The sequence below is a fragment of the Colias eurytheme genome, chromosome 16 (assembly GCF_061535395.1).
Source record: "Colias eurytheme isolate Ceu_HAF_F1 chromosome 16, ilColEury1 Martin Lab GWU primary, whole genome shotgun sequence".
Taxonomy (NCBI): domain Eukaryota; kingdom Metazoa; phylum Arthropoda; class Insecta; order Lepidoptera; family Pieridae; genus Colias; species Colias eurytheme.
The window spans coordinates 9,067,750-9,090,154 of NC_142995.1; the positions used below are offsets into that span (position 1 = coordinate 9,067,750).

The 22,405-nt window shown below is 34.5% G+C and overlaps 1 protein-coding gene across 3 annotated transcripts in view; it reads left to right on the plus strand.

Annotated features, from left to right (window-relative positions):
- The window catches only part of LOC149901989 (oxysterol-binding protein-related protein 9), an 89,228-nt gene that overhangs the window by 25,179 nt on the left and 41,644 nt on the right, over window positions 1–22,405 (plus strand). For 2 of the 3 annotated variants that reach the window (XM_090110866.1, XM_090110869.1), the window contains exons 3-8: window positions 1,194–1,373; window positions 1,761–1,838; window positions 2,219–2,269; window positions 3,360–3,429; window positions 3,780–3,866; window positions 5,029–5,140. In XM_090110866.1, the coding sequence (XP_089966992.1) occupies window positions 1,194–1,373; window positions 1,761–1,838; window positions 2,219–2,269; window positions 3,360–3,429; window positions 3,780–3,866; window positions 5,029–5,140 (578 nt within the window). The remainder of the gene's footprint in view (window positions 1–1,193; window positions 1,374–1,760; window positions 1,839–2,218; window positions 2,270–3,359; window positions 3,430–3,779; window positions 3,867–5,028; window positions 5,141–22,405) is intronic. The other variant, XM_090110868.1, reaches the window with a different exon arrangement.

Consider the following 22,405-nt stretch of genomic DNA (forward strand, 5'->3'; position numbering starts at 1 on the left):
TGGGGAACAGTTCATAAACGAGAAAGAATTACATCAAAGGCATTTAAAGAATGCTTTGGCATATCATCTACACATGACGAGCCGCATGGAAAGTTGGGCGTGTACGGAACAACCGCCGTCGCCCCTGACCCCATTTCCTCGTGAATCATCCCATCTCCTTTCTCTCGGATGTCCGCGTCGCGACAAACAGAATAACAGATACGTTGGACGCAGTGAATACTAATTATCTCATGTTCATCAGAATGGAGACGCTCGATAAATCTTGCCGGTTAATGGTCAATGGTTAACATTCCGCACCAGCTTCGCTGTTCATTTTTTGGAGTGGAATTTTCGGAATTTTTAATTCGGAATTGTGTAAAGAAATCGCTTGAAAAGTATTCGAATTCATTTATATTTTACATGCTGTGTTATTGTGGATTACGGACTAATTTAGTTTTTAATTTCATCGTTAGGAGCAAGAAATTTTAATAATTTCCTCATTGTCTTGTCATAAAGAATGTTTGAAAAATTCTTGTCATGAAAAAACTACCACTTTGTTGCCGTGTTGAACGTTCAACGTTTTGTTTATATCCTTCATATCATCTTGTATCATCTTGTAAATTCACTTGTATCATTATCTCTGCTTTTACCACACCTACCTTTTTTTATAGTGGGGAAATCTTCCAAAGATACCCACGGCCCCCGGGGAAGGAGCCGTGGGTTATGTCGGATTCTTACCGACCAAAACCCCATTGTGTTCCATCGAGCCGCTTTAATGATGGGGCCGCGGGTATTGGTTGGAATTCTTCCGCGACTTACCACACCTACCTGTCTGTCTGTTATTTATATATTGATATGCATATTGATGAGTCGCAAAATGTGGATGTCCGGCTCGTCTACATTTCGTCCCATATCATAGGATGTCCTTTCTCATGCACCGATAAATGAGAATCATGCTAACTTTAATACTTATGTTTAGTATTAAGTTTTGTAACGTTGTAATGTTGTGTGAACCAAATAAAGACGATTTTAAGCTATTGCATAGCTTCTATCGCGGGCCTTGAGCGCGGGGACCGAATCGAGAAATTCCGTAACGAAAAAACCTCACGCTCCCCACTCCGACGGGCGGAGGTGTGGCTTGAAGGCATAGCTTTACCGCGGCAGTCCCCGAGTGCCACACGTCTTTTTAATTATTATTTATTATTATATATCAGGCCCGTGATGGCTCCGAGCGCGAGCGCTGGGTGCGCGCTCTAGAAGACACGATAGCGCGTCACGGGCGCCGCGAGCGCTGGTCGCGCTGCGTGCCCGCGCCCGCGCACCGCCACGGAGACCTCGAGCGGCGCATCTCTGAGGCTGATGCGTACTTGCAGATCATGATTGAGCTGGTCAACGTGAGTGCACACACATACACACACACATACAAGCATATAAATACACACACGCAGAGCGCGTCACGGGCGCCGCGAGCACACATTACATGCACACTATTGCTTGATCCGCATAGATATAAACATGTATAAATGTACACACGCACGTTTAAACATATTAACGCACATTATGTCAGCTTCCCAATACTCATATTATTAAAACATTTCCAGTAAGACAAGCTGCGTTATAAAACAATCTACAAACGACAAAGAAATTGCCTAAACAGTTACACTAGTCTAAAATAATAACGAAAACTCTAAAGTATACCGACACTTTTAATAATTGGTGAATTCATTGAAATAAGAAAAATTAAATAGTACATTAATCTCCTGAAATTTGTTTCCTTTCAGAAATTGAACATACGAGTGTCAGACTTAACGGAACCGCACGAGAAGAGCAGAGCTCAAGTTATATTAGACCATGCAAATGTAAGTAATATAACGTCTATAGAATAATAGTTTTTTTTTTATTGTACTTTACCTATATAGAGATTTTTTATTTTTAGTTTTAAAATATTCAAGAGCTTAAAAATTTAATGAGTAGAAAAAAAATCTATAACGTCTGTTTAGCTTATCTATCAGATAAAATGAAAATATATTAAAATATAAATCAAGAATTATAAATAGAATAGAATATCTGTGACTTTAAGGCAATTGGTGAAACCACACTTTTAAATATAATGTAGAACTGAAATAGGTCGACTATTATTATATTATTTTATATTATTTATTTTATGACAATTATGTTTTTAAAAGTATTTTGTATGTAGGTACGTTATTATGTAAACGTTAATAATCGTTTGTTACAGGCAATGTTGGACAATATTAAGCATTCCATAGTACTTCTTCAAATAGCTAAGGTGAGTTAAACTTCAGAAACAAATGATATTAATTAGTCTCTCTTGAAACTCAAGAACTTACAAAATGATTAGAATATATAACATGGACTAAAAAAAAGTTTCTGAACGAATTAGTAAATATATTTAAAAATGGCTTTCATTTAAATGCAAAACTTGTAATACCTATTCAACGACTAACATTCTTAACAGCTTCATGTAATTGAAACTAGATGGCGCTGAATTCCTACTTCCTACTAATATTATAAATGCGAAAGATTGTGAGGATGGATGTGTATGTGTATGTTTGTTACTATTTCACGCAAATACTACTAAACCGATTACAATTAAATTTAGCACACATATAGAGGGTAACTTGGATTAACACATAGGATAGGTTTTATCCCGGAAATCTCACGGGCTCGGGAACTATGTGGGTTTTTCTTTAAAAATGCGGGCGAAGCCGCGGGCGGAAAGCTAGTTGATCATAAAAGAAGCCATATCTTAATATGTAGCTAAATAAGTTACAATGATTATTAAAATTTATTTGTACAGAATATGAAGAGATTCTTTTGGCAAATCATCGTGGAAAATAAGAAATCGTTTCACTAAAGAATTATTTGAAAAATTTTTTAAAGGTAATCATTGTAACTTATTTGCCTACATACATACTTTTAGGTATTAGTTGTGCCGCGCGGTTTCACCTGCAGATGAAACCACGGGCAAAACATTTATGTCCTGTTTTAACATTTTGTGGTTACTTTCTTTAGCTTTTTTCATTTAATATTTACAACGAAATCGTTGCTGTGGTTTAGCCGCGAGAGTGTTATAGACAGATAGATCTTCTTTTTTAGTATAATATTTTCTAGATAAATGAATAATAAGTAAAACCTCAGGCCGTAATGCTTGTAATGGATCTTAAACTGAACTAGCTTTCCGCCCACGGCTTCGACCGCAAAAAAACTAATAAATTATATATTTTAACCTTCCTCTTCAATCACTCTCGATTAAAAAACGCATCAAAATCCGTTGCGTCGTAGAGACAGAGAAAGCGACTTTGTCTTATAATATGTAGGTAGTGATAAAATTTATTACAGTAAATTATTTGTTACAGAATACGGTAAATCCAGTAAACGGCGTGTATCAAGGACCAACGAATCCATCGCAAGCACATATCAAAGAAGGTAAATAACTCATATTAACTACCTTAATAAAAGCTTAAAAAAGAATAAGTAGATAGAAAGTCAAAGGGGTCGACTTGGAATGGCGTAAGACGCGGGTTCGAATCCCGCCTCGTGATTGAATTTTTTCTATACTTTAAAAATTTCCTCATATATTTAGCACTTGCTATAATTTAATATCACTTGAATGAAAGGTTTTATGCAAGAAAATAGATTTCGACTAAAGCCTCTTCCAAACTTATACAATAAACATAATTAATTACTAGTTTGGAGGGGTTACTTGACTTAATACCTAATAAATATTATATAACTTAATTTTAATAAATATTATAAACAAAACACATTGTACATAGACTTGTCCCCCCGCGTAGAGCTCGGCTCGGAGTGCCGCGAGCTGCCGCCGCTGCCGATGACGCCGCTCGACCATATCGACGCGCCACGTATGTATTATATCTATAATTAGCCTTTTAGACGGTTATTTATTTTTTGAAAATACTTTCAAAGAACAATCACAATTTTTAATATTAAATGTTAACAATTATAATAAGCGAAAATGGTGATGTCTATCCGATCCGTGTATCGAAAAACAAGAGAGCGAAGCCGAACGCGGTGCCTGACATCTGCCACCGTCCTCGCTAACTGGCCAGCAATCCCTTTTCCATCTTTCACCTCCATGAAGGCCGAATGCGCCTCTTGCCTATTCCACTAACTCTATACTAATATTATAAAGAGAAAAGGTTTGTAATTATGTATGTATGTATGGTTTTCACGCATTACTGTTCCGATTTTGATGACATTTGGCATAGACAATCTTTAGACCCTGAGAAAGAACATAGGCTACCTTTTATTGCGAAATTTGTACCACGGGCGAAGCCGGGGCGGACCGCTAGTTATATTATATTTATCCGATATACCAATAAATTTCATTAATCTATTCTTAATATAATTTCTATAGTAATATTATAAAGCTGAACAAATTGTGTGTTGGTTTAAACGCGCTAATCTCAGGAACTACTGGTCCGATTTGAAAACTTCTTTCGATGTCAAATTTAAATAGGCCATTTATCGAGGAAGGCTATAAGCTATATATCATCACGCTAAGACCAATAGGAGCGGGGCAATTCGGGTAAATCCGGGGCACAACTAGTTTCTAAATAAAAATCTTGGGACATTCGAGTTGGTTTTATTTAAAGATACTTTTAGCGCTCGATATGATTGATTATTTACGATCACATTCCTCACTACACATCCTCGCATATTATTGGTGAAAAAGCACCCTTAATCGTGTATTTTAGTTTGTTTTTTGACGTGACAACGTCTTATACTTCGATAGAGCCGGCTGCACGCACGAAAAAACATGACTCATGCGGCGTTACCTCGCTCTGAGGCGTTCCATGTAAGGCTTAAAGTGCAAGCGAGAGCGCGGAACGAGCGACAAAGAAGCACAATAGGACGTTGTCACGTTCAACTATCAAACCGACTTTACAGACAACCAATTTCTTTTTTTAACTATTAAGATGTATGAAACGGAATAAATAAATAAATATTTTTAATATCAACCCGAAGGAGCGGTTAGTATAAAATAAATATACTTATCACCAGGGCAAGCGATGTCACTCCTAGTGCCTGATACCTCGTACTCATCATCGGAGGGTGAAGACGATTTCTATGACGCTGATGAAGAACCAGAATCGCAGACTGATCCTGGACCTAGGTGAGTGATATGATTAATGACATTTAATATTTTATTGTACAAAGTAATAAAAAAAAGACGGGTTGCACTCCGGGAGTGCCGGCAGAAGTGAAAACTTGATTATTAAACGTTGAGCATGTTTGATATCCATCCGTCTTACGCTTTTTCGATCAGGTCACGTGTCCTGACGCGAGTTTAAAATTTTATACCCATTATTTATTTATTTATTTATTTATATAAGGCACAGTTACAGGATATAATCCAAGAACATTTACATCAACTTACTAAATTAAACAATATTAAGATTACAACCCAATTAAAACTGCACACAACATTTAAATCATTACAATAACATAAAAAAGTGAATACAGTAACTACATACCATCATTAATTATTAAGTCAAATGTTTTATCAATATATCACACAAAAAGTACTCATTAATTAAAATAACAAAAATAATTTAAATTAATTATAAGTAAACTTGAATTTTATTCATCATTTAAATTAATATCTATTTTATTTCTAAATTGATACAAATTATATAGGAAAATATAATTATTGTTACAAATCTCATTATAAAGCCTACACATTCGGATCAAAGGGCTGTTCTGAGAGACCATGTTTTTTGTAGTTGGCAAGGCAAATAATTTATAGGACCTTTTGGACCGACTTGGAACATTAATATTTATTTCATCTACTTAATAAATTCTCATGCAGGGCACCATTGACAATCCTGTGAATATAACAAAGATCGGAGTTAATCCTCCGATTCTTTAAACTTTTCATGTTAAATTTTAAAAGTCTGTCATCATACTCCTTAATACTATTCCTTAAACATAATCTAATACACAATGATCTTACAAATCGTCGCTGGATTGCCTCAATTCTATCAATATGTATATTATATATTGGTGACCATACCGACGAACAGTATTCAAGGATGCTTCTTACAAGAGAGTTATAAAGAATAATCCAAGAAGATGGACATTGAAATGGTTTGGCAACTCGGTATAAAGCCCAGAGCTCTGTTTGCTTTGCTACAAATGTGGTCATAATGGTTTCTAAATGAATGAAATTACAGAAAAAGTGCTCAACGCCGCTAAAGAAGTTTTCACTTCAAAAAAACATAAGTGTACAGTTGGGATTGGATAGGAAGGTTATTACGTTTTTTGAATGATTTCGACAAATTTTATAATTCTGATTATATACTCTATCTAGTCTATCTAGTCCGAGCACTTTAACCTGCTTCTTCTCTCTTTCCAACGTCGTTAAACTTAATGAATAGTGTAATTTAGTTTTATAACGGCAGCAATTGATCAATAAACAGGACATCTATTTGAGCACAATAGTAACACAGCATCAAAGTATCAGAAACCTTTATAGTGCTGCCATCTATTAGAAATTAGGTAAACTACTACTACTTTATTTCAATATATTTCATAATAGAATTACCTAGTCTAGATTTGCCATAAAAACAACCTTAAAACAATCCCATGGTAGATAAGAATTTATAGAAACAACCGCTAATATATTATAACATAAATAGGTACATGCAAACAAAGCCATAAGGGAAAAGTAGTATTAGAAATAAGAATGCACATAGTTAATATAATGTTTTTATTATGCTCACTTGAGACACGACCTCAACAAAATCCGAAACTATCAATTTGGGATCTTTTTATGGAGCACATAAAAGTTACGGGAAAGGGTCGGAAAGGCTCAAACTTACAGCGATCGGTGAAACAGCGGAAAAAGGGTTTTATATTAGATACTAGATAGGAAATAGGAAAATTCGTTTTGTTATACAGATAAGTAGGCAAAATAGTGATAACCATAGTAGTTGCTTAACCAAGTTTACAAAATGGAATGGTGTAATGATTTAAACCCTTTAAATTTCAATTAAAAGTGCCTTGTGGTTTATTTCTGGGGCTGTTGTTGCTGCTCGATTAGCAGACGACATATTGATTAGATGCTAACGCATGGTAATATTAATTAGTATTTGTTTTTAAATACCGATGAAATTGCAATACACACGACACAATACTGACAAAATTAATAAAATTATTTGTATAGGTAAGTACTAGGTACATATATTTTTCATGCTGTAGCATGCATACAGTAGAAAATGGATTTTTAATAAACTTTACGGTCGATTACCACCTTACTAAGTTACTTCTCTTATTTCATTAATAATACTTATTATTTTACTAATAAAATTGCACTCCTGCACTATCAACTTCCAACTTCCTTCTTGTATTTTTTATTCATTAATGAATGCATAAACTTGTATTTTATCCAATCTTCTCTATAATTTCTTTCATTCCCTTCTTCTTAAGTTTATAAATTGGCAAGTCTATCCGCGCTCGCTCAACCTTTATTCCTGAATCCTAGTGTATAGTAAAGGGTCGATGACCAAGCCGGTCAAAGCCTTCGGGATTCCGCACAATAAAACTGATATCATGAATGCTTTTATCAAAAGATTATCGACTAACTTTTTAGCTAATAGGTTTATGTTGATATCGAGTAACTAAATGATAGGTGTGGAAATATCATTTCAGGAACAATTTTTGATAATTCTTCCTGTGGCCGTTATATCTCACTCTCGTAAAATTTAATAATCTATTTAATAATAAATATGCCAAGTTTTAAGCTATTGCATAGCTTCAATCGCGGGCCTTGAGCGCGGGGACCGAATCGAGAAATTCCGTAACGAGAAAACCTCACGCTCCCCACCCCGACGGGCTCGGAGGTGTGGCTTGAAGGCATGCTATGCAATAGCTTTACCGCGGCAGTCCCCGAGTGCCACACGTCTTTTTTTATGTATTTGGGTACCTATAAAATATTGTGACAATGTAACAAACAAAGAGCTGCTGTTGACTTAAATCACCACTATGAAACGGTTTCTGGAACGCAGTTTTCTAATGTTAAGGATTTTTATGTGTATTAGAAACGTAAATGTGTGTATGGCAATATATTTACGCAACAGAATTCCCGCTTGAGGGTCGAGGTTATCTATTCTTTAAAAATTTTCGACTCTTTCACCAGTAAGCACAAAATCGAGAAAAAACGTTATTCTTTGCAGCAATTTCAAATAAAATAAATACTAAAAAATAATTATCATGCTATACTTTTCTTCTTCATTCGTATGTGTTAACATGGGCGTAGCTAGCTATGGGCTCAGGGTGGGGCAACAATAAAAAATAATATGTAACTAGCAACTATACACGTGGTCTTATCCCGGTTAATTTTTCGGGCTTCGGATCTCAAAAGGAAAAAACGAAATCCTTATAAAATCACTTTGTTGTCCGAAGGTTGTCCGTCTGTCTGTCTAAAAAGACCTTTTTTCTCAGGAACGCGTGGCGGTATCAAGCTGAAATTAATATTGAATACTAAATTCTACCGTCTCTTGAAGCTGTGAAAAAATAGAAACTTATAAACCAACACACTCAAAAGATACAGCCGTTTATGTTGCAAATTTTCACACATTTCGACATTTACTTCATACAAAATTTCATTCATTCTGGGTTCACAGGAAGTACTTTGTAGGTTTTGATTCCTTGCGACCCATGCGAATGTCGAAAACTTTCAGCAAAACGGCTTCATCTTTTTGATTGCGTTAGCTAGTAGTTTGATTTTTTCACGATTTCAGCATGATACCTCCACGTGTTCCTGAGAAAAAGGGACTTGACAGACCGACGGACATAAAATTGATCCTATCAGGGTTCCGATTTTTTTCCTTTTGTGGTTTGGAACCCTAAAAATATATTAGATAGTTTATCTTTCTAAAAATTACCATAATATGATTAATAACAATATGATTGTTTTAATTTCTTTTATCATGAAAAATACTAAACATGTCTACGTAAATGGAAAATTAAACTATTTTAAATTGTAGACATAACCCAGTAAATAAAGAATTTAACCTCGTACTAAATTTCCGATCCAATTTCATTTTTATTTTAGGTAACTAAAGCATCACTTGACCATAAAAACACAAAATGCTGACAGATCCAAGCGGAGCTTCGCTCGCAATCTGAGAAAATGTTTTTGGCCGTTATCTCGGAAACTATGCACTTAAGGTCAAAAGTTATTTGGACTTTTTTGTAGAGAGTAAAATTTTGCATCTTTTATACGCTGTAAACTTTTTTGTAAAACTTACCGTTTACGATTTATGGCCTATTTAATGAAACGGTTCATCGTTTTTGGCTCTTAAAATATTGGATTAATCACTAAAATTCATTTACCCATTTTTTAGTACTAGTGCCCATATTTTTGTAGTTGTAGAGTGTTAAAATATGTAGAAATGCGGGCGCTCGGCGAGTGACGCGGTAGCCCAAAAATATTTTTACGGATGTAATGGAGACGAAGAAGAGATATGCAATGCAAGTGAATTTTCTCCGTTTCTGAAACGGCAAATTTTTCAGAAAATTTAGATTTTTTTTTATTGAAAAACCGGCCAAGTGCGAGTCGGGCTCGCGCACAAAGGGTTCCGTAGCAGCAAATATAATAAATTACAGTTAAATCAACCTATCTCAAAAACTATAAGAGATACTTTGATCAAACCAAAAATCGTTGAAAGAGTTAATTAGCATGCATCACCTCTATTTTTTTTAGAATTTTATACCCCGTAGTTATAAAAATAGAGGGGGGGGGACATACTTTTTACGACTTTGAGAGCTGATATCTCAAAAACCGTTCACTTTAAGAAAAATGTTTTTTATAAAACTTTATATCATTTTAAAAGACCTTTCCATTGATACCCCACACGGGTATGTACATCGAAAAAAAAAATTTCATCCCTCAGTTACATGTATGGGGGGCCCCACCCCCAATTCTTTTTTTTACTATTTAGTGTCATATTTTTGTAGCGGTTCATACAACACATATTCCCATCAAATTTCATCACTGTAGTACTTATAGTTTCCGAGTAAATCGGCTGTGACAGACGGACAGACGGACAGACGGACAGACGGACATGACGAAACTATAAGGGTTCCGTTTTTGCCATTTTGGCTACGGAACCCTAAAAATGAATTTATAGTTAACTTTTTTTTTATATTCTCCTTTCGTTTTTTTTATTTTATTCTTGCATCCGAATGTAAAATAATTACTCAATATAATGTATATAATTATAGTAGTACGAAATAAAATATTTAAAAACTCCATTACTGATGATGTGAGGAAATAAACTATTAAGTTTTAAGTACTAGAGGACATAAATTTTAATTAATTTCTTGAATTTGTATCATTATATGCTATTCATTCCTGGAAATTTTCTATTTTAAGCCTGATGATCCAAAATTAACGTTAAATTACTCAAAAAGTGTAAGCAAAAAAAAGTTTCCAACAAAAGGTGTTGTGCTCTTAAAAATGGATAGATTCATTTTTCTAATTAATCCATTATATGCTATTCATTCCTGGAAATTTTCTATTTTAAGCCTGATGATCCAAAATTAACGTTAAATTACTCAAAAAGTGTGGGGAAAAAAAGTTTCAAGCAAAAGGTGTTGTGCTCTTAAAAATGGATAGATTCATTTTATTGATTATTGATTAATCCAATATTATTATAAGTTATTAGCCAAAAATCTAAGCCTAAAAACCGGTCCATAAAATAGGCCAAAAATCGTAAACGGTAAGTTTAACAAAACGTTTATAGGGTATATAAAAGATGCGAAATTTTACTCTCTACAAAAAAGTCTTTTTAACTTTTGCCCTAAAGTGGATAGTTCCTGCGATATCGGCCAAAAACTTTTCTTTAACGAGGGAAGCTCCACCTGGATCTTTCAGCATTTTTTTATGGTCATCATCCAAAAATGTGTCCCTAACTAAAGCTGTTTGAGCGCTGAGCGTATGCCAATTTGTTAATCAGTCAATTTAGAGGTAAATGATTGCACATAGATATTTGGCTCACACTCACAAACGAGAAACAAATGGATTACGTTTGTGGTCAATCGTGTGCAAGCTTTTTGTTTAGATCGACTTTCGAGTGTGAATTTTCTTACGGATATTAAGTTTTGTAGTAGGTACCTAGATAATTTATTTTTTATATTTGGTTAGGTAGGTACCTTTCAGGTCGGAGCCAGGGTGGGGCAAGCGCCCCACCCTGCCCCACCGTGGCTACGCCCATGTGTGTTAATGTATTTGAATACAATTAATAGTGTTGAAACTGCATTGACCAAAATGTAGCAGCTATACCTATTACCATATCTCTCGATATAATAACGGCCGCGAATATATTTCCGATATCGACCGTTTCTGTTTCTAGGCTACTGTCCACGTCCGAATTTGGGCTAATCGCTGCAATGGGTCTATTTCGGAATGTCGAGCGGTTTCTAAATTAGCCGACTTTGTATAATCTAACGGGTACGGATTGTTAGCTTTATTCTTAATGTATTTTTTATTAACTATTGAGTGAGTGACGTCATCACTCGATGCGTATGTTAAAATTGCACACAATAATAATTATTGGTATATGTGCCCTTATCAGACGAGCTATGAAACCTACAAATTCATGAAAGAAGACAAAATAACATCTAGATGTATATTTGTTTTACTTGCTTACTCGAGCAATTAATTAAAAGGCTGTAAGGGCATAGTTATAATTTCCACTTGTGCAATTGGAAATGCAAGCGTATTTTATTAAATTGAATTAGGATTATTTGTATTTCTATATTAATTCTGACATTGGCACACAGGGCAAATATATCTAGTTCCTATTAAAATAGGGTTAGTATTATTGATAACATAAATTTATAATAACTAACTTCATAGCAAACCCGTTTTCTGTCCCAATTTCTTGCGACTGAATTGAATATATGAATGCTAAAAAGTTGTTGTTCTGTATGTTCATCACTGATATGACCCTATAATCTATATGATCAACTAGCAGTCCGCCCCGGCTTCGCCCGTGGTACATTTTTACGTTTTCTCTACGTAAGAACCATCCTCGTACTTACTTCAAGGAATATAATAAAAAAAGAATTAACGAAATCGGTTCAGCCGTTCTCAAGTTATGCGCTTACCAACACATTTTGGGATTCATTTTTATATTATAGATTACCTCTATCTATAAAAAGGCATCTGATCAAAATCGCTTTAAAAACAAGTCTAGTGAAACAAATGTTTCAGTTTAAGTAAGACGTTACTAACGAGATATGTATAACTAAATATAAGTGAGACCTAGCCCCTAAGCGTCGAAGATTTTCATTCAAACCAATAAATAAGGTAACTTTATTGTATGTAAGAGTTAGGCAATCCATACTAATATTATAAATGCGAAAGTAACTCTGTCTGTCTGTCTGTTACTCAATCACGCCTTAACTACTGAACCAATTTGCATGAAATTTGGTATAGAGATATTTTGATACCCGAGAAAGGACATAGGCTACTTTTTAGCCCGGGACGTAGTATCGGTTTTATCCCGGAAATCCCACGGGAACGGGAATTATGTGGGTTTTTCTTTGACTGCGCGGGCGAAGCCGCGGGTGGAAAGCTAGTATAAAATAAATCAGCGTAAAGGACTTAGTAAATCGTACTTTCGAAATGACATTTCACACAACAAGTCTCTCTTCTTAGTTAGACCGCATATTTGAATAGTAATTTGGACTTCAGTTTATCGATTCTAACGAAGCCAGCGTACAAACTACAACGTCAAAGTAACCAATTCTCCGATAACTTAATTTCTGCTCAGCAATCTCGATGCGATCTGTTTGACCTTTGACCGTTCACGTCAATTTCCTCAGGACAGTATTGAATCGGTAACAATGGCTGTTGTCTTTATCTCAGTTTTAAAAGCATCTTGATGCGTCAATGTTTTGTCTTTTAATGCATACTTCCACGTAATGGGTGTAGAAATAGGTTGGTAAGAGTTAAGACTGATTTTAAGGCACGTGTAATAAAGAATAGGCTAAAGAAGTAGGTTAGTAAGATTAAAGTTGGTGGTACAAAGTGGGAGATGGTGTTTAATTTAATATCTTCTAAGTAAATACATATTGCAAAATATGAAAAGATGTATTTTTCATATCTTCCACATAGTAACACATCAAAAATTATAAGAATCGTTATAGGATTTTTATCACATTTCACGCGTTTATGGTGTGATCATAAATTTGGTTGGAGTATTGAAAAAACTTTATGATTGAGCATTAAAGTTCGCTCGCAAGGATTCAACTGCTTAACCGACGTTCTCGATCCATATTGTATTGAAAAAGTTGTAAAAGATCGAATTGTATAAGTCGACTTATATTCTAGATTATTATAAGACTACTAGTGGTCCGCCCCGGCTTCGCCCGTGGTACCTACATGTTTAAACTATCCTATCTCTCAAGTTGGATCGAACTGCACATGGTGTGCGAATTTTATTATAATCGGTTAAGTGGTTTAGGAGTCCATTGAGGACAAACATTGTGGCACGAGATTTATTTTTCGTACAAGAATTACTTCCTATTCACTTTCGTAAATATCCCCTTATTTTTCCACGTTTCTCGATAAATATCTATCATTACGGCATTTAGTGTAGTTCAAGGTCGCAATTAACGGGCTTCGAGCTTCATGACTAATGATAAAATGACATGTAACGACCAGGGCCGTCTTAGACTATGCCGGGGCCCTTGGGCACACAAGAATTGGGGGCCCTTTGAAATATAAAGATTAAATTTGGAAAATCCAAAAGTGCACGACTCATAATGCTCATTTAATTATGAAATAAAAAAAATATATATATATATAGATATACAGTCTTGTAGTTTTCGTTTTTTATTAATTGCAATTAAACGACACTGTATTAATTAATCATTTGCATTCAGTGACCTACAATCGTCGATTAGAATATTAAAAAAAAAATTAACTCAAATGATGGATTTTTTCACAAGTTATAGTGTTTTCAGGTTTCACACATGACGGACAGGAAAAATTTTTGACCTATTTCGGTGTTTTTTTCCAATTCTATTGAAGTAAATCAATTTTTAAAAAGTATGGGATTAATCTCCATTAAATTATCTCGACAATAGTATGCAAAATATCTTGATTCCGTGAACTAACAAGGCTATTATAATAAGAATAGCTGCAAAAATGAGGCGAAAAAAATTTTTCGATCGTAAAGCACTCTCTGATGCTTCGCATCATGCGTCGTGCAAAATCAAACTAGGTATACAAATTTTTTCCCACAATTATGTATGTTTTTGCCCTAAATTGAAACTTAAAGAAGTAATAAGAAACGAGAAAATTTCTATGTAAAATTTTTGCTCCATTTTTTTTATACATTTTACAAAAAAGTTACTTCTGACCAATCTTGTATCTTCTAGGTCTTTTGAGGACCCTTTTTTTCCTTATTTTTTAAGAAATATTTTAAGAATTACTTTTTCAAATTACCTTTCTCTTTTTCAAATTTATCTTTTTAATTAGCATCTGGATTTTTTCTTTCGTAGCCGTTTCATATTGATCAAAATTATTGCGTGCGTTATTGACATAATTTATTCAAGGCCTAGGGGGCCTAGGCAAATGGCAAAAGTCAAAACGCTTGTCATCTATTCGTATAGATTAAATCTAATTAAAAAGATAAATTTGAAAAAGAGAAAGGTAATTTGAAAAAGTAATTCTTAAAATATTTCTTAAAAAATAAGGAAAAAAAGGGTCCTCAAAAGACCATATATACAAGATTGGTCAGAAGTAACTTTTTTGTAAAATGTATAAAAAAAATGGAGCAAAAATTTTACATAGAAATTTTCTCGTTTCTTATTACTTCTTTAAGTTTCAATTTAGGGCAAAAACATACATAATTGTGGGAAAAAATTTGTATACCTAGTTTGATTTTGCACGACGCATGATGCGAAGCATCAGAGAGTGCTTTACGATCGAAAAATTTTTTTCGCCTCATTTTTGCAGCTATTCTTATTATAATAGCCTTGTTAGTTCACGGAATCAAGATATTTTGCATACTATTGTCGAGATAATTTAATGGAGATTAATCCCATACTTTTTAAAAATTGATTTACTTCAATAGAATTGGAAAAAAACACCGAAATAGGTCAAAAATTACGGTCCGGTGTGAACAGAGTTCACTAAATTCTAGGACCTTTAAAACTACAAAATTTCATATCCAGCAGAAAATTAGTAAAATTGTTCAAAGGATTACTAAAAATAAAATACAAAATTAACTGTCATTCCGGTACGTGAATTAAAAAACATATTCCAGGTTATCTATACTAATATTATAAAGCTGAAAAGTTTGTTTGTTTGTTTGAACGCGCTAATCTCGAGAACTACTGGTCCGATTTGAAAAATTCTTTCGGTGTTAGATAGCTCATTTATCGAGGAAGGCTATAGGCTATAAATCATCACGCTACGACCAACAGGAGAGGAGCCACGGGGGTGAAACCGCGCGGAGCGGCTAGTAATTAATAAAAAAAAATAAAATAGGTGATTTCGCGATTTATACTGAAACGATAAGTTTTATCATAAAATCATTTAGGTGTGAAGTGATTTAAGAAACGTGTGCATATTATAAGGATGGGATGAGTTTATAAATCGTTATACTTATCTTAGAAAATGGTAGGAAGCTACATCTTAGGAAAATAATGTATTGATTCTTCTAAATCTGTCATATAAAAGTGGTTATATGATGAAACTTACCGTTTCGGTAAAAATCACGAAAAACCTATATATTATTTATTGACTTTTAGGAAAAAAATTTTCCTAGTAACAGAAGGTCGGGAAATTTTAAAATATTTTTTAAGTGGATTTTCTTTAGGCGCGTTGAGAGTAAAATTTCAAGGTCGCATCATAACAATACCGTAACGTCATGGAGTAATTCAACGATTTTGGTATCTTATAATCTTGCCAAAGAAGTGGGCTATTTAGCACCGAAATAATTTTTCAAATCGGACCAGTAGTTCCCGAGATTAGCGCGTTCAAACAAAAAAAAACAAACTCTTCAGCTTTAATATTAAGTATAGATTGTGTTTTTAATAATTTTACCAAATTTCGGCTGGATGGGAATTTTGGCCGTGGTCGTCGTCGTCCTTGGTAGTGTGACCGAAACATTAGCAAACGTCAAAGCTTATATCAATTAGTATCAATAGCGGATTTTATTCTCTAGCGTTTCTGCCACTTGTCTAGAGGCCCAGAGATTAAAGTTTTGTCACAACGCCCTTGTCTGCTATTCTGTAAACTTAGACGTCTTGTTATTAATTTTCATAATTCCCAAAATAATTCAAGTAAAAATATATTATATTACGTTAATAAGTAAATAAATAATTCGAGTAAATGTCTGATAAGTTAATAATTATAATGGTGTTTGAATCACTCGAATTATTCCTATACGTAGATGTTTTGATTCGAATAAATCTGAAAATGATCTGACGTTCTGGCAACGAGAAAAGTGTATTGCTTTTTAATAAAATATTTTGAGATTTATGTGAGAAAAATTGTCAGTCCTACATCTCCTCCAGGGGCCCCCTGACGATGGGGGGCCCTGGGCACTGGCCCCCTGTGCCCCTATGGTAAAGACGGTAATGGTAACGACTTTAAATGTGCTAGATACATCATACAGTGACATCTGGTGTCCAAAAATTGAACTGCTGAATAGTTGTTTCGAATACCAGTGTTTACCTCACATCAGAACTTTCCTAAGTATGGGTTGGAGAATGTTGCGTGAGCTGTGTAATATGGCATACTAATTTGCGGATTTTCTATTCTAGTACTATAGACTCTATATTACTACAACAGCTATAGTCAGTATTATACATATTATGACGTTGAAAGTTCTTACGGCTATCTTATCCTTCAACGCTTTGTCATCTATCTTGGTGAAATGTTTGAACCGATCCGAATTAAAATAATATAATCTTTTTTGGAATTTGTTCACAAGATTTGTCATATCAAATTATCAGAAAGTTTTGAATAACCAAAATAATGATATACAAACGGGAATCACCCCAACATTGATTATACGTCCCGTTTACGATTTACGACATTAACAAAATCTGGCGACATCGGGTCTACCACGAAGCCATCGCTATCTTATAATGTAAACCAGTTTATTTAACTAAAAGAATTACTGGATCGGGGCTAGGCGGGTCTTAACCTTACTGGAAATTTTAACTATGCACTTAATTGTGTTAATTATTAACTACTAGCGGTCCGCCCCGGCTTCGCCCGTGGTACATATTTACGTTTTCTCTACATAAGAACCATCCTCGTACTTCAAGGAATATAATAAAAAAATAATTATCGAAATCGGTTCAGCCGTTCTCGAGTTATGCGCTTACCAACACATTTTGCGATTCATTTTTATATATAAGAAGATTCTCGTGTCACAATGTTAGTCTGCATACTCCTCCGAAACGGGTGGACCGATTCTCATGAAATTTTCTGTGCATATCGGGTAAGTCTGAGGATCGACCAACATCTATTTTTCATATTATGTACCACGGGCGAAGCCGGGGCGGACCGCTAGTCTTATATATAAAATTCTCGTGTCACAATGTTAGTCTGCATACTCCTCCGAAACGGGTGGACCGATTCTCATGAAATTTTCTGTGCATATCGGGTAAGTCTGAGAATCGGCCAACATCTATTTTTCATATGTACCACGGGCGAAGCCGGGGCGGACCGCTAGTTTTTATATATAAGAAAGAAGATAAGATAGCAGTATGTACATTGTACACATAAAAGAAGCAGCATATGAATATTTCCTTTTACCCGTTCCTCACGTTATATAATTTTGCATTCGTTACCAGCATATTTGCACCTTTTATTTTCAATTTCCAACGATTGTAACTTCGGTTGTGGTTACCAATAAATTATTAGAAACACTATGACTGTGTCTGTTTTCATTTGATTTCCTTTTTTAACCGACCTCAAAAAAGGAGGAGGTTCTCAATTCGGCCGGTATATTTTTTATACACTTAACTTTAACATGAATAAAAATCACAAAACATGGTTTTTAAATGTCTGATCATAGTACTGTTATAATCACTATATTATGTTCTTTTTAAGAAAGTTATGTCAATAAAACTATTTTATTGCCAAGATGCACTTACATTTTGTACAAACATGATAATTTGCTCTACAAACGTATTTTCTAGACAATATATTAGTTACGCCAAGTAAAAAAGGAAGTATGAACAAAGCACTTGTCTCTAACAAATGGGATGCGTGCTTTGGGAAATATTTTTGCTTAGGTAATTGAGCATCTACTTAGGAAATAAATGGTAATGTCACTTCGTGTCGTTTAAAATTAAGATAGGCCGGAATATAGAGCTCCCAAGCTATGTTAGAATTTTGTTCAAAATTGTACAAAAAAATAGCACCATCAAAATCAAGACTTGTAAATATTGGTAAAGTTATATTTGTGCGCGGTAAGAAAGGTAGTACATGCATGAAAATTGGTAAAAAATTATTTGTGCGTAGATCGTAAGGTAGGTAGTAACATCGTTGGTTTCCAAAATGGTAACTGCTGTAGTAGAATCTATTTTCCGAAACGATAGTAAATTAAATTATGTATTTTGGCAATACCTCTAGTTTGGTAGTTTATCAGACAATAATAAAGAGTGTCGTTCAACAAAATTTCATGCGTAAAAACCCTACAAACATGCATATCTATACTAATATTATAAAGCTGAAGAGTTAGAATAGAATAGAATAGAATAGAATAGAATTCATTTATTCGTGGTAAAACAAGAAATACATACAAAACAAAAAAAAATAATACAGATAAAAAAATAAAAAAATCACCACGAAAAGGGTATGGATTCAGCATATGGAGAAAACAATGACCAAAAGGCCACTGCTTTCACCGCTGTTTTTCAGCCATAACCTGTTGTGGCCACAAATGTCATACGACAAAAAAACATGTAATTATAATAAAAAAAATACTCAGTACCATAACAAACATAGTGGTTCCCCTTAAACAAACATATTATATTGTCAGGAACACAGGTAAAACAATAAAACTTTTGATACAAAATAAAAGATCAGAAAAATAAATCTAAAACTAAAGGAATGCAGGATTAATTATTACGTCCCTACTGGTGAGATACATCCATTATACAGCGATACCTCATTATTCAGCCTCACAAATATACCTAAAGCCAATCAATTCGTACATCGGGCGAAAGAAATCTTTTTAAAATAATTAAATAAATACAACACAATAAAAATTAAAATATCATCTAATCCGCTGGACACAGATCCTTTTGTTTTTTAAGTAAATAGTTTTTTAGCCTTGCCCTAAAAGTGCCAAGACATCTCGAGTCGCGGACAGGAGGAGGGAGGTCGTTCCAGCACTTACTAGCCCGATATTTAAAACTACCTCTAAATGCAGCTGTTTTATACTTAGGGATTTGAAACACACAAGAGAAAGACCTTGATTTGTTGAGTTTTTGACTTTGTGACCAAGTTAATTTTTGATGGAGGTAAGGCGGTGTACGGTGATTTATTACACCATGCAGGAGAATATAAAGATGGAGCTGTCTACATGCTGACATTTTAAGTATTCCTGCTTTATTTAAGAAAGGCGTAACATGCGTGCGAGGCTGGATCTGGAAACAGTAGCGCGCACAGGCATTCTGGATCCTTTGAATGAGACTCTTACTTCTTGCCAAACAACAGCCATCATAAACAACATCGCAGTAATTAAGTTTAGAAAGCACGAGTGAGTTACAAAGCTGGATACGCAGCGGCTCATTTATGTAATTTCTAATCTTATAGAGAATTTTTAGGCGGTAGAAGCAGTTACGTGCTACTTCAGCTATGTGGTCTTCAAAGTTTAGTGATGAGTCCATTAGTAAGCCGAGGTTTCTTGCTACCTGTACTTGCTCCAATTGTTCACCATTAACTTCTACCTTAGGACATATTTCATTTATCTTACCCACCTGCTTTTGAGAACCAAGAACCAAGAATTTAGATTTAGATGGATTGAGGACAAGCTTATTTCTCTTTGACCAATCGCTTATATTAACGAGATCGTTATTTAGTTTGTCTACAGCTGATAAAGAGGAAGATGGTGGAAAACTTACATACAATTGTAAATCATCTGCGTATATGTGATACGAACAATACTTAATAACGGTGGTAATGTCAGTACAATAAATGATGAACAAGATCGGTCCCAATATTGAGCCCTGTGGCACACCCCTTTCCACAGGTTTCAATGAAGAGTAAAGATTACCGCGAGCAGTATTTATACGAACCATTTGAAATCTATCCATTAGGTAACTTCTAAAAAATTTTATTGAATTATTTTGAAACCCGTAGAAATGGAGCTTGGAGAGAAGAAGCGAAATATCGATGCAGTCAAAGGCTCTCGAAAAATCAAGGAGTGTTAATATTGTTCCCATGCCTTCATCACGTCCTGTGAGAATATTATAAACAACATCTAAAAGCGCTGTTGTGGTACTTTTCTTCTTTCGAAAGCCCGACTGATAGGATGGAAGAATATTGTTTGTTTCGAGATATCGAGTAAGCTGCTCACATACTACGCGTTCAACCACCTTAGACAGACATGGCAATATGCTAATAGGACGCAAGTCCTTTAATACCGTGGGATTACTATTTTTGGGTACTGGCTGAATGAGAGAGGTTTTCCAGCAGGTTGGAAATGTACTACTGGTAAGTATTATGTTAGTTAAAGATGTTATTACAGAAAGAGTTCTAGGCAAAGTAAGCAACAGCATATCTATGGATATATCATCACAGCCTCTAGCCTTCGTTTTAATCTGGAGCAGATATTTAGAGACAACTGTTTCATTCACAGTTCTAAGCTCAAACTTTGCTGGCCCATAGAGGTTATTTTCGAAAAATATTTTTTCATTTGAATTATCAAAATTAGAACTAGGCAGTTTCAGGAAATGGTCGTTTATAATTTCAGGGTCAAACAAACAGTCGGGAAGATCTAGCTCAGGTAAATTATTAGGCATTATTGACATTTTTAAATTCTTCCACATTTTTTTTGGATCCTTAATATTCTTATTAATGTTGTTATCAAAGTATGCCCTTTTTTCGTAAAACAGTGCAGAATTTACCAAATGTTTCATATCTTTGTAGTGGGACTTATCAATATCCGATTTACTTATTTTATACTTATAAAATGCTTGATCTCTAAGCTGCATCATAAGCTTAACATTGTCCGTTAGCCATGGTGTAATTAAATTTTTTATGCGCGAGGTTTTATATGGTGCATGATGGTCAAAAAGATCGATTATATATTGATTAAAGGTAGAAACCATAATGTTTATGTCGTTTAGGTCTAATATTTCTTCCCATGGTATCAAATCTAGATGTTTATTAAATTCAACGATATCTATATCCTTTAAATGTCTGTATGTTACCCAACGTGGAGGCGGTTTCTCTATTTTAACATTAAATTCAGCAACAACAAATGCATGAGCGCTCAGGTCCGGAATATGGTTAATTTTTATTTCTTTTATTTTGGCGTCAGTACAAATTAAGTCCAAAGTGGTTTGCGAGGTAGAGGTGAAGTGCGTGGGGGAATCAACGTATTGTTTCAGACTGGCTTGCTTTAAAAAAAATGTCAAGATTCCTGTAATCCGATGTACTCCCGTTACTAAAATCAATATTAAAATCACCCAGTAATATGACAGAATCGAAATTTACAAAGGAAGTAATAGACTCGGCGAGCGCATCGAAGAAGGTTTCTGAACAAAGCCAGGGTGGTCTATATGCAGTACCAATTATAATGCGACGTGAATTAATATTTAGGCTTATCCACATTTGTTCAACCGAATTAGAGCGAGGGTGGTCACATTTACGCACTTTTATGCCCTGCTTAATGTAGAATCCCACACCACCCCCGCGTGATCGGATACTTCTTGGCCTTGGAATATGTTTAAGCATATAACCAGGAATGGAAGGTGCTCTAGCTTCTTCACCGGGGCGAAGCCACGTTTCGTTAACAGCAACAATGTCCACGGATAAGTTCAATACAGCGGCTTCAAACTCATCATGGTGCGTCCCTAAGGACCCAGGATTGATTAAGGCCACTTTAAGATGTTTCATCTTCAAATTGATAGGCAAAAATGAATATCAAAAACAAAAATATTGAATCAATACAGATATTACGAATATATCCACACCAAGAAAGAAAAAAATCTGCACTATATCTAAAATAAAAATAATCCCTTGCACTATATATTCTATGCACAGGAAATAGAAATGGCTCTTGTAGACATAATATTAAAAAATTAACCACATTAAATGATAATCTCGTATATAGTAACAATGTACATAATATGGATACCTTAGACACTAAACTTTTGAATGCATAAT